Here is a 13,186-nt window from a genome sequence, read left to right as displayed (position 1 = left end):
TGCACGCAATTGGATAACACTACCACCAATCAGAACAATACACGGGGTGACGTATACGCTTAGCTACCAGCGGAGCTAACTGGTAGATTAGACTATTGCCGTATCCGGTCAGCAAAACAGCAAAAACGTCCTTCTTGCAAAGGAAAGATTCGAGCGCCGTCTTCTGTTCCTCTTTTAGAGACAAAGCCAAGTCTTACTCGTTCATTGTAGCGGCCAAAGCCGTTTCAAACAACTGGTGTTCATCCGTAGCCATCTTGCAATGTTTACTGACTGATTCCAGACTTCGTCGTTGCAGCACTTTCGTCATCTGTTTAGCTCGCCCCTGGCCCGCCTGGGCATAGGTAATGAGCATCATTACTGATTGCCAGAGTGACTCGCTGAGCAAATTCAAATTGTGCTCTCGCGAGAACTCTGGATTTCCAGGGTAGTCTTGGACCATAGGAATGACATATGATTTTTGAAACTGGGCGTAGTTCCCCTTTAACTTTAGGTCCTCTTCATTTCTTCCTCTTTCTTGTCAGTTTGGTCATGGTGACATCTCCACCTAATGACCCAGCACTTCTTGTGGTTACAAAGAAACTATTGTTGTTGCAAGCAGAGATCAAAATCATCAACTTTCTTGTTTAGTGAAGTTTTTTTCTTCTTCTTACTTTTCGAATAACCTTTTCCATTTAGACCACAAATATGAAAGCTTTAACATTTTTGGCTGTGTTTTAGGGACAAATATTGATTTGCAGGGTCTTTTCAGATAGCAGCACCAGGAGTCACCACATGTAAGAAACTGCTTCGGGTACACACATGTGCTGTGCTGAAGGCTCTAGTGCCAGAGGGGGCATCCAAAAAGCCAATATTATCATCATCAGTCATAATCATACGTATTGCATTAACTCTCCCAGTTTAAGGCCATTCAGGCACAACAAAGCAATAACACTTAGGGCACTCAAATGACCAGCAGTGACCCTGTGAATATATCTTTACAACTGATCACTGTACAGTTGTAGTTACAGTCTGTTACGTATTGTAGGTGCTAATTACAGTTAGTGTTTTAAAGTCACAGATAGACAATATCATATTAATATTTATTGTCTTCAGATTACATTAATTGTCAAATTCAGAGTCTTATTTGTATTTACAGCTCCCCATTCAATTCCTCAGAGTCTAATTTGTGATGTGTTGTTTGTTTATTTCATCCTCCAGTGCCGAGTGGTTGTGTGTCCTCTCAGCAGTGTCCTGCAGATTGGAGTGAGATTAACTCCAGTTGTTATTTCCTCTCCACTGAGGAGAGGACTTGGGAGGACAGCAGGAAATACTGTCAGAGTAAAGATGCTGACCTGGTGGTGATCAACAGCGAACAGGAGCAGGTACAGTGCAGTAAATCTGTGACTGAGTCTGATTGCATGAGTGTTTGCAGTTCTTGAGGTCGAAGGAGAACTTTTGAAGTCAAATTAAATGTGATCTCAATCAACAGAGGGCCTTGTACCGTCTGGATGGGGATGCTGACCTCTTGTTCTGGATCGGTCTTAGTGACACAAAAGGGACCAACAGGTGGACATGGGTGGATGGATCTGAGCTGACCAAATCGTAAGATTTAAAATAACTCTGTAGTTTTATGCTGGGCAGGCCGAGTAAATTAGAACTGGTTAAGAGATCTTCACAGGTCTAAAATTTTAGACTAGATCTGAAACCGACCAATTTTTTTTAAAGAGACCTTATCTGGTCTGATCTAATGAAAATAACTTTGTGACATATAGGCTGAAACTATCCCTTTGTTCTGAAAGAAGTACATGAGACAGACTATCTGAAAAATGTCATGTTCCTCCTCCTGCACAGAATGGAAAAAGGCTACATATAACATGAATTGTAATTCACTTTTTCCTATATTTTTTTTAATTTTTTTTGCTTCAGTTTGGGCATTTAAATCTTCCATTTGGGCCCAGTGCAACTCGTCCTGAGGATAATTAGACCCAACTCAAAATGTGATTAACTTTAATAGAACCAACAGGAGAGAGAAAACCTACCAAAAGGGGGAACTGGGTCCAAGGTGACACACAGAGATGGGACACGGTCTTGACAAAAACACCCATTTCAGTTTTGGCATGAGAAACATATGTATATATATTAATATTACTCTAAACCATCTGGTTGAATGGTCACAAAGGCCCCTATGATGTTATAGTGTTACACAAACTGGTATCAGTCCAGTCATCTAACATGAATATTCAAACTGAATCTCTCCGACCTTCATCACTGTGCTGTCATTTAGGTTTTGGCAGTCTGGACAGCCGGATCTCAGTCCCACCAAGGTAGAGGACTGTGTGGAGATGTATCACCTCAACCCAGTCCAGGCCAACTGGAATGACGCCCCCTGTCGAGTCCAGCGGCGCTGGCTGTGTGAGAGAGAGCTGTGTCCACGTGTGCGTAATGTGTCCGTGGTTGAGCAGGATAAAAAGAGAGAAAGAAATCTAGAGCTAGAGAGAGAGGCTGAGAGAGAGATGCTCCCAGAGATGCAATAAACTGGGCGACACCACTGCTCAGGAGCGTATTATTATGTGTTTGTTCATGCACGTGCAAATGACTTAATGTGCTTTTGCATGCAGCAGAGCTAAGATGTTCACATTTGAAACCATTCTGAATAAAAACTGATTGTCACAATAATAGAAAAAATCATCAGTGACAAACTGAAATATGGAAATATAAGCAAATTTAATTTAGAACTGAAGGCAACTATGAATTTGATGTATTTTAAACAAACTGTTAGCCAATTTGTGCAGGTTGGCAATACTTTTGGAGACTATGGTAGTATGCTTTGTGACGTACTTTGTATTGCATCAAGATATTTTGTGGCACTTTATGTGCTAAATCATATGTATGTCATACATTGTTGCAATGGTGTAGTGGTAGTCGATGAGGTGGGTGTACTATTAGGTAGATGGATGGATGGGATCAAAATTAATTACCATAGACGTAGTATTGTGCTTCCTCATGTGTATAAGGCTTCATGGTACCTGAAGTTAACTGTGTCCTGGGAGTTTTCATTTGTGTATGAGAAGCTTGCTTTGTAGCTGTTCTCATGACATGTATCAGTTAACTAGAGGCCTCCCTTTGCCTCCCTTTTCTGTGCACTTCTAAGTTTTAATTATATTATGTGACTGAATCTGTGATTCTTAGTCAGACCTACAGAGGACACTCCAGGGGCTCTAGTTTCCCGGGCGCGGCACAGGGTGGCGCAGGGTGGTGAACCCCGCGCAGAGCTAGTTTCGAGCAGCGCAACCCGAGACGCGCTCAGTTTGGTAGTTTGGCAGACCGAGGTGCACTGAGATCGGTGTGGCGGCGCAGCAGGGGGAGGTGTCGACAGATCCAGCTTGGTGCAGTGACAGTTTCGTGCCAAAAGGCTTCGCTGAAGGTGCGCTAAAAGCTCGCCAGCTGAAACCACGTCTACTGTCAGCACAGGGGGAGCGCAGCCGGTGTAAGCCGAAGTTTGGCTGATGGGCGGACAGTGCGCACACGTCACCAAAACCTCACAGGCAGGTTTCCAGAATATCAGGCACATTAACGATGCAATAAATACCTACAAACCACTATTCAATGCAACTATCTGCAATCAGCACATAAATGTATCTCTATATCGACTGTCCCGTCACATCTGATGTCAGATCAAAGGGGATTGGCACCGTTTGGCACGCGTAATGGAAACCCAACCTGATTTGATTAACACAGCTGCAAACTAATGAGTTCACATCCCTCTCAGCCAACCACAAACAGCCACAGCATCAGATAGGGAGTATATATTCAGCATCTGTCATCTTAGAAAAGTCAAAAGAAAAGAAACAGAGTGAGACTGCGAGAGAGAAAGAGAGAGCGCGCGCGCACGAGAGAAACGCAACATTGATTTACAATTGTGGTGACCTCCTCCCAGGCTACCTTTGCATCATCAGCCCGTGGAGGTCTGCTCGCAGTTCCGTATATTCGGACACTGCGAGCTTGGACCTCCCGGACCAAAACATCAGTTTCCTCCTGGGAGAAGTTTGGCCGTCTGACGCTGCTGCTCTCTTCTGCCATGGCGAATTGAGTAAACTCTCATTACGCCTTCGCGCGGCGCATTTAAGGGCGAGGAGAGGGGCTCATTTGATTGGTGTGATGTGTGTAAAACCCACTCCACGCCTTCTTTCCTCCCTCTTTCCGACTTGCGCCGGTAGGAGGGACGGAGGTGGGATAGAGGAGTAGCTGCGCCAGGCACACGGTGTGCCAAACTTACAAAATCCGCCTGGCCACACCCAGTTGGCGAAGCGCAGGTGTGCTGCGCCCCCGCCTCGCCCGGTCTGCAAAACTAGAGCCCCTGTGTCTGAGCTCTCACCTTTCATCTGAAATAGACTCTGAAATGACTCTGTTCTAACTCTTATTATTCTGTTTTTATCACTTTATTAAATTACACAAAAGACAACTTGATCATTTCACTCTTTATTTATTCACTTCTGCTGCCACAAGGACAAAGTGGGTATACTCTTTTGTATATTCTGATGGCTTTTTGGCTCATAGGAGCTTCTTTTATAGGCCTGTAAGCCTGAAAAAGAGGTGGGAATACCCCATTTTCCTACACAAACTCTCCACTACACTACTGCATTGGTGTTTGGTAGATGATTGTCTTGTTGAACCTTCATTTTTTTATTGATTAATAGAGAAAGAATAAACAGCTAAGACTGCAAGAATAATGTAATGTGCTCCAGTCCCCATTAATCTGTGAAGATCTATTGTCTCATTATATGCACTGCATATAATCTATAACATGCTTGTTACTGAAGTGAACACAAGACAAAAAATACAGAATAATACAGTGTGTAAATCATTTGTGTTCCCATTGCAAAGATACTTTTCTGTCAACTCTACTTCTTCTTCTGATTTGTTTTTGTGTGTTGCAACACGGGATCACAGACTCAGGAGGCGGGACAGGTGAGGTAAAAACTTGTTTTGTATTGGTATTGTTATCAAAACCTCCGTCCTGATGGAAGCATCTGAAACTTAACTTGGAGGGGATGTTGAGAGTCTGAGACAATAGACCAAGCTTTAGAGATGACCCTCTCTTCATATGCTGGAGGTTATTCAAAGTAACACCAGTGATCTTACAGCATGACTTGACCACTTTTTCCAACTTGTTGATTGTCTTGTAGCCTTCTTGTTTTTAAGGCTACAGATTACCAATGCTGAAGGAAAGGTCAGACTCAATAAGAGCAGAATAGCACAATTTCAGGTTATCAGACACAACAAGTGCTGCCAAGTCACCAGGTCTAGGCTTTTATAACAAATGCCCAAATTTGCCGTGTTTCCCTCCCAGGCACTAAGTGAGAAACTAAAAGAGTAATTTGTTTCTGAAGGCCAGAAGGCTGGCAGTCCATTTGACAGCATGTGAGTCTGAATACGTTTGCTTCTGGAGACATCACCTGTGAGAAGTTTTACATGGCAAAGGAGAAAACTCAGCCACATCCATCAGCTACATCACAGCAGCAAGCTGAAAATATCTGGAAGGATGAGTTCCATTGCTCTTTCTATGTGAGACAGGATGACAGTAGTGTAGGAGTGGCAAGAACTAATGAGATGCGGTGACAAAATGTACACTGTTGGTGAAGTTGACGACTGCAGGGACTTTATTATCTGTCCTTGAAAAAGTCTGATATGTTACCTATCAGACTGTTGTCAATGAATCAAACAACAATGACATATCAACAGAAATTGTATCAACATGCAATTTATTACTGTGAGATTACATTAAGAAGCTTCTGACAATTCTAACATCTCAGATTATCAGTGTTTGGTGAAGAAATGAAAAATTTATTCATAATAAATACATATGAGCAACAAATGCTAAACAAGTGAAAGTGCTGTTACTTTACAAGGGATCTGCTTGATTCTCTGGCTCAGGTGTGTGGAATGGATCCTTCGTCTCTGGCTGGCTGCAGGAGCAAACCGTTTCTGTTTTTTGTTTTCGTTTTTTTTACCGGCAGTGAGATCATAACTTTAAAAAATGTTTGAAAGAAAAGTAACCAAAGACAATGTATAATACTGAATATTTTGTTTGTTTACAAGGTATTTTGAATTTTGAAACCTGCTTCATTGACCTGTTCGTAATAAATTACTTTTTTTTGGACTTCAAACATTTATCTCAGCATTGCAAGTTATTGGTAACGAGAGAGTCAAGACTCAAGCCAGCAGCAGCCACATGTAGAAAAGTGGATATACAGTGAATGTCTATACTATAATGGCCTAACAACTAAACATTTCCTGCAATTAAACTGGTAAACTGGTTTATAAACAGTGTGCTGTGAGATCTGCCGCTGTGCACCTCACAACCGTGCGTAATAGTCGCGCGTAATGACTGCTCCTCGTCGGTTAAACTGCACGTCTCTCATGTTTGTCTCACTGACAGGTGGAGAGCCCACAGACAGGTACCCATTAGCTACGAGCCGCTCCGCCACTTGTCCTGTCCTCTCCCTCTTCTTTCTCTCCTGTCCTCTCTGACTATCAATAAACTCTGAGCTTAATCATTAGCTTTTAGCTTAGCAGCACTCATAATTGAGTAGGCTTTTGAACAATGCAGGAGAAATGTTGCAGACAGTTTATATTATAAGCCTGGGCCTGGGGCTTGTTGTAACAGTAAATGGGATGTGTTGTAACTTGTGTAATTTAAACTGTGTCTGTGTGAGTGTACATCTTACCCTGCGATGCGCGATGTGGGCTGCCGGGTCCAGCCTAGCCCCGCCTGTTGGAAAGAGTGTGGGATATACCACTTCTAGGAATGAGAGGGGGGGACTAAATCTTTTAAGATTTAAATAGCACATTATTGCGCGATTATAATGAGCCCCGCTTACATTGTGCTTTTAATAAATACTACTGCATTGTTCAAAAATTATTAATTGTGTCTCAAATTATTCTAGGGGGGTACAGCTTTACTGCAGGTGGGGTCATGTCCCCCCTGTCCCCCCTGGGATTTCCACCCCTGGATATAAACTAAAAAATACTGAAAATGTAAGAGTAAAGGTATAAATATATATACAGTACATCATGTCATCAGGGTGCAAGTAGATGGATAGTTTTATTGATGCAATATGGTCACCTTAATTTGCAAAAAGATTTATAATTCCAGTCAATTATGAGTCTGAGATGACAGAAAATGCCTGTGATCTATTGCAACTTTCTGTGTATTTTGAGGTTGTTAAACTTTTTATTCATCATGGGGAAAATGAAAACATTATACAAACATTCCAATGTCCTTTATGGCATAACCACCACCATTTTGGGTCTTAATTAATTAGGGTTTAGATCATCATAGAAATAGTGTTAGACTGAAATATTAAGTAATTCTCTACGATGGATTGTTTTTGAGAGACGGTGGGGCCAATTTTTGCAGCCATGATGTTCTACACCTCTGTCTGTGTGAACCACAATCTTTACACTGAAACCTGGACAAACATCCCTTTTTCTTTGTGCTTATTATAGCCACAAATGCATCAAATAAAGACGGGAAAAAAATACAGCTAGACAGAGGTTAATTGAAACAATTTTTGCATCTAAAAAAAAACAAGAAACAAAGGTTTTTCGACAAAATGTGACATTTTGTTTCTGTTATTACTTGAGAGAGCTATTGGTAGAAATGATGATAACCAGATTCATAGGGTAGGACTCTCATTGAGACATGCATCAGATCATAATCAAACTATTATCAAACCGTTAACAGCTTTAAAGCACATTACATAGTCCCCTTTTTGCCTCATAGGAATGGCCCAGGACCCCTTATAAATTTACAAAATATTTAAAGAAGTTCTCTTACTTCAGGCTAACTCTCAGTGATGTGGTTGTCAGATTAAATCTCACAGACCCAGTAGTTACGATGTGAACAAGGAATATCATTCCATTTTAATAAAGGATCAGAACCTTTAACGTACATCTCTGCACAGTCTTCTTTCACTCCTGGTTGCCCACCATCATCAGGCTGTGGAGCGTACCAGTACCTGTGAGGAGATCATCAAGCAATAGTTACTTTTCTCTATAATTTCACATTTCATTTCCATTTTGTTGCTTTTGTAGCGATGAAATCTCTTTTTCATTTTCTTTTTTCATGCACTGTACATGTAGGCCTACTTTGCAGTCAGAGCTGTCCCGTCCACCCATTTCCAGATGCCCTCCTCATCTTGATCAGTCAGCCCAATCCAGATTCTTTTGTTGAACTTAATGACAAATTTCTGTTTGAAAAAAACATATAAAGATGTATGAGAGATGATAGTTGTATGATAAGACACCAATGGAGACCTCATATTGCCTCCAAGAGCTCACACATGGTCCAACAATCTATGTGCTCAGGTTAATAAAAGAGCTAAACTGATGTTGATTTGTGATCTTCTCACCTGCTCCTCTTCACTATTGATGATCACCAGGTCAGCTCCTTTGCTCTGGCACTCCTTTCTGCTCTCCGTCCAGGTCTTCTGTTCAGTAGATACATAGTAACAGCTGGAGCCAAGCTTCACCCATCTGTCACAACGGTTTTTCTCTGTGTCTACAGCATAAAAACACACACACACACGCTCAGGAACAACAGAGACATCATAAATGATAATAATAATCCATTTTCATTAATGGCCTGAATGGAGCCCCCTGAATGTTACTTTGAACATATACTATGCAGGATTTTCCAAAAAACAATGTATAGACTCTTACAGAAGTAATCCCTCTCGATCATCACGTATGACCTACTAGAAATTTATGGCAATCTATTTTTAGCAGAGACTGCCCTATGCCTGTATTCTTTTACTTTCTTATTATTTTCTGTGTTCAGGACGGTTATTGCTGTGTCCCCAGTGGCAGCTGCTGGTCTTTCAAACAGCAGAAGCTCACTTTAAGTTTACATCATAAAATTTGTCATATTGTAGCGAGGCAGTAACTTATAAAAGGAACATTTAATTGAAGCCGTTTTTCAACCACACTCATGGGTTTAAACTCCTGAACTGTACTGTACAAATGGTGAAAATGAGCTATACGGCTTATGGGAACTCCGGGCGGCACTCTGTCAGAAGACTCCACTCACAAATATCTGCATGGGACTGAGCTCGAAATGCGACGATGCCGGTGTGTATTTCCAAAGTGCTGTCAATCACAAAGGGGTTCAGCCTTTTAGACAGTTCCTCCAATCATCATGCATACACCGAGCATCCTCTCCAGCCTACCACTCCATTAGGTCCCAGGGAAGCTGAGCCTCCCTGGGAGTGACGAATTTGTAACATTTATCCAATGACCGTCTCGCTTTGCTGCATGAAAAAACCTGCTCAGCGCTGTCTCATAGGAATGCTCGGAGGCTACGTGTCCACCGTGCTGACACGAGAATGTATGACAAGGAGGTCGCGTTTGAAAATGTATTTTTTTAAAAATGAACTTATTTTAATGTAAATTCAATAGTGCATATTTGACCATTTCTTCTATGAAATTTTAGGGAAGTTCAGCCTCCCTTGTGGTCTCATGGTGCGCAGGTGAGGTCAGGGCTATATAAAAAGGTAGCAACCAGGTGTCAGACTGTAAGCAGCAGGCATCCACAAGACACAGCGCAGTGAGGCAAAACTTTATTTTCACAGTCCATGGGCAAAACGCTGAATAGGACTTTCACTTTCGCTGGCGAGCGTGTTTACAAACAGTAGCTTACAATTCTGTGTATAATTCTAATTGAGCCACTGCCTCCTGTTCTTTTACACATTGCTTTGCCATCATTTTGCTTGCATAAAATCCTAGATGGATGAAATTGAGTGCTGAAGCCATGAAGATATTCCTGAAGAAGCCTGCCGGATAAGAGCCTCTGTTTGAAGAAAGTCTTTAAAAAGTCAACAAAGAGAGACAAAATAGCCAGAAAGAGATGAAAAGGGACTACAAATAGACTCAACATGACTACAAAAAGGCACAAAATGACCACGAAGAGCCTGGAAATGTTTCTCTCAGTCTGTGGTCTCGCACATATGTAGGAGAGGTGGGGGGCATCTACTTGTCTGTGCCCAGGGAGCTATTGTCTCAAAATCCATCCACGGCTGAAACACAATGACCTGAAATGTTCTTTTTCATGTTGGTCCTTTCAGTAAATAACATTTACATAGAAATAACATGCGTAATAAGTGTAGAGAGTATAATACCCTGCAAGTGATGTCTTCAAGCTAGAATCATCTTCATTGCTTGTGAAAACATTTGGACAGAATGAACAACATACTGATGACTTTGCTCCAAAAATGTAAAGTTTGCAAGGCGGTATGAAAGGAAAGGTCACTAGGTTGTCACAGGCGAATGGGTTCATTCTCTTGGGATAAAGAAGCAAAAAAATCCTCGACAAATCCTCACATTTCATAAAAATCCATCAGTTATCACATTAGTCTGAGGGAGCTCTCATACTGCCAAAAACTGAACAAAGTGACACTGTGCAATGTGGAGTCACCCACAGTGGACTGCATGGTGATCTGAGCCACATCAACCACCGTGGGCAGCCATTACCCACACTGACCACTTCATGGCCAACAACCAGTGACAGCTGCTGGTAAACACAGTCGAGTTGAGCGTCATGTGCCACAAAGATGAGTGAAATAAAAAAAAATTAAAAAACACTCATAAAATCTACTTTTACTCATGCACAAAAAAAGTTGAATTCCCAGCAAAGTACAAAGATTCAATTTTGAATTTTAAACAGATGAACCTAGACCCACAAGAAGTAAGAATGAATTACCTGAGAGGAGCTTTGTCGGCAGATCATTTTTGTCCTTGGTTATGGCTTCAAATCTTTTCTGCAACTGGTCTCTCTCTGCAGACAAATTGTTGTAACTGCTCTGCAGCTGAACCCACTCAGAGACGCCTTTGGTGTCTGTGTTTGCCACATAAACAACAATTACTATTAACCAGCATCACCTGCTTAGTGTTTTATCTGCATGCTAACAGAGCACTCACATAGGAAAATCATAGTTATGAGTCCAGCCAGGAGGAGAAGACTAAGCAGACCCAGAAACACAGCAGCACCTCTGCAGGAACTCTTCTTTGCCCTGTTAGTATCTCCAGCACCTAACATAAAGAGTAAAGGAAGCATGTCAGTCTGATCTGACTTGCTACAGAATGTAAATACTGTGCTGAAGAGGAAACTTTTTTAATGAACTTGAAAGAAATTTGGATGCTCACATCTTCTCTGACAAAAAGTCCCAGAGGTGAGGACCAAAATCATCATAGACTCTAATGGTCTAAAAGGTTCAGAATGTTTCATCAGAACTGCTTGTCAGATAGTCAAACAGATTTTGAGCCCCCTCCCGCCACACCTGTTCAACGTTGGTCTAAGCGTTCCTCCACAATCATCATTATCAAACATGTCTTTCAGCTTTGTCAGTGGTGCTGTTGTGTGAGTAGTGGAATGTAGTCACTGTTGCAGATGTTACCATGAGAAAACAAGCAGCTGGTGGGCGTGTAGCTGAAAGCTTTTTTTTCTTTTTGGTTAAGATAATAAGATAAGAGAGTATTGTGTAACAGCACATCCTTTTAAGCACAGTTACAGTTCTGAACGTTAGCTAAAATGATCACATCAAGTAATCTGTGTCAAAGTGTAACTCACTCAAAACACTTTAGACATGAATTCATCAGTCATATCCCTAACACAAAATGTTTTTTGTCTGTCTCACAGCAGTGAAATGTCCAAGGATTTCTGTCAGAATCACATTTCTGTATTTCATCAAGAGCTAATGTTTCTATAGTCAACCAACAGTAAAGTCAAATATCTTCTACAGCCAACTAATTAATATGCCAAAAAAACAAGTGCTACATTCACACATGTTCTGACTGACTGTGAAAGACTCCAGTTTGTTCCCTATTCACACCAAACGCCTCGGAGTTACAGCAGTATACAACAGAAAAGAAAAGCTGTGCAGCTAAGTTAGATGTCTCAATACAAAACCGAATATAACTGTAAAATGGACAATAGTAGAAGTGAAGATCAATATACTGTGTATCCTCTCTACCATTACCACTTCATGATGGGAGAGAGATTGTGGGTGATGTGGAAATGTATATTTGTGTGTCATCAGCATAGTAATAATAATCAGTTGCATGATCCCTGATAATATTTCCCAGAGGCAGAATTGGTCTCATGGGAACAACAGAGGACATTAAAAACACAAACTCAGTGCTGTGGTTAACTTCTTTGCTCTCTCCGTCCCACACTTTACACTATGGTTTCTCACTGAAGTCTTTGTTTCGTTCACCTGAATTATTTTAAAATCTGTTCAGTGTTTGTGTGTGCGTAAAGAATATTCACAACAACCCTGCAGTCAATATGTGTATGTGTAGTATGTGTACCTCTGTGCATGTTTTCATTACCTGCAGGTCCAGTCCTGTTCAGCTCTAGAGTTTGGATCCTATCTTCATTCTCATAAACACTTTTGAAACCTTTGACCAAATTCTTCCTTTTGCCAGGATTACCTCTTGGTCTCTTTACGTTCATGTAGATATCTTGTTGATCCATGATTTTCAGCTGTATTGACAGTTCAGTTTGGTCCTGAGGTGCCTAAAGCAGAAGTAAGAAATGATGATTATCTAAACTGTGGTTCTACTGAGAAGGCAGTGCTAACACAGAAGTGTAAGTACATGTGACTGAACAGGAAACTGAGGGCTGGTGGGATGATGGTCATGGTTTTTCTTGTAGATGCATGGAGGTGCTTTCCATTTTGGTTACGCTACTGCAGCAAGATAGGATTTTTGAATCTCACACTTCCAGTAACTGACCACTGCTCAAAGTCATTAAACATGTATGTATAAAAAAATGTGTATTGCACCTGTATATACACATCTCTGCACACATTAATAAACAGTAGGTCCTTTATACAACTAAAACCACTGTTTAATTCAACTGACAGTTCTCTGACAGCAGCACAATGTCTTATAACACACACCTAGTCTGTTACACCTGCTCAAGTAACATTTTGAGTCCACATCAAACCACATTTTGAAGTTTGCGGACAACACAGCAGTGGTGGGGCTGATCTCCGGTGGGGATGAGTCTGGCTACAGGAGGGAGGTGACCAACCTGGAGCAGTGGTGCGGAGACAACCACCTCTCCCTGAATGTCAAAAAGACCAAGGAGGTCATTGTTGACTTCAGGAGGAGGAAGGAGGCCCGACCATCTCTCACCATCAATGGC

At 41.5% G+C, this 13,186-nt stretch overlaps 2 protein-coding genes across 3 annotated transcripts in view; one reads left to right on the top strand and one right to left on the bottom strand.

Moving 5' to 3' along the window:
- The window catches only part of LOC126390067 (asialoglycoprotein receptor 1-like), a 6,172-nt gene extending 1,733 nt beyond the window's left edge, over positions 1–4,439 (top strand). Inside the window, exons 4-6 of the mRNA XM_050044164.1 lie at positions 1,198–1,361; positions 1,469–1,581; positions 2,264–4,439. Of these exons, the coding sequence (XP_049900121.1) occupies positions 1,198–1,361; positions 1,469–1,581; positions 2,264–2,513 (527 nt within the window). The 3' untranslated portion in view covers positions 2,514–4,439. The remainder of the gene's footprint in view (positions 1–1,197; positions 1,362–1,468; positions 1,582–2,263) is intronic.
- A 1,263-nt stretch (positions 4,440–5,702) lies between these two features.
- On the bottom strand, positions 5,703–12,582 carry LOC126390069 (asialoglycoprotein receptor 2-like). 2 transcript variants are annotated; one of them, XM_050044169.1, is made up of 6 exons: positions 12,367–12,582; positions 10,957–11,067; positions 10,739–10,873; positions 8,394–8,542; positions 8,131–8,231; positions 5,705–8,000 (listed from the first exon to the last, which is right to left on the bottom strand). In XM_050044169.1, the coding sequence occupies exons 1-6, from the start codon at positions 12,509–12,511 to the stop codon at positions 7,853–7,855; spliced, it is 789 nt and encodes a 262-aa protein (XP_049900126.1). In that variant the 5' UTR covers positions 12,512–12,582; the 3' UTR covers positions 5,705–7,852. The 2 variants fall into 2 exon arrangements, with proteins under 2 accessions (XP_049900127.1, XP_049900126.1); XM_050044170.1 differs by lacking the exon at positions 10,957–11,067 and having other exon boundaries at positions 5,703–8,000.
- Positions 12,583–13,186: the final 604 nt, after the last annotated feature.

This window comes from Epinephelus moara, chromosome 5 (assembly GCF_006386435.1).
Source record: "Epinephelus moara isolate mb chromosome 5, YSFRI_EMoa_1.0, whole genome shotgun sequence".
NCBI lineage: Eukaryota > Metazoa > Chordata > Actinopteri > Perciformes > Serranidae > Epinephelus > Epinephelus moara.
The sequence above is the reverse complement of the archived record's forward strand: the minus strand, read 5'-3'. Positions and strand labels throughout refer to the sequence as shown.

Coding starts and splice junctions, on each gene's coding strand:
- LOC126390069 (XM_050044169.1), bottom strand. CDS start 12,511: ATGGATCAACAAGATATCTACATGAACGTAAAGAGACCAAGAGGTAAT. Junction 10,874..10,956: donor CATAACTATGATTTTCCTAT/GTGAGTGCTCTG, acceptor TGGCAAACACAG/ACACCAAAGGCGTCTCTGAG. Junction 8,001..8,130: donor GGGACAGCTCTGACTGCAAA/GTAGGCCTACAT, acceptor ATCTCCTCACAG/GTACTGGTACGCTCCACAGC.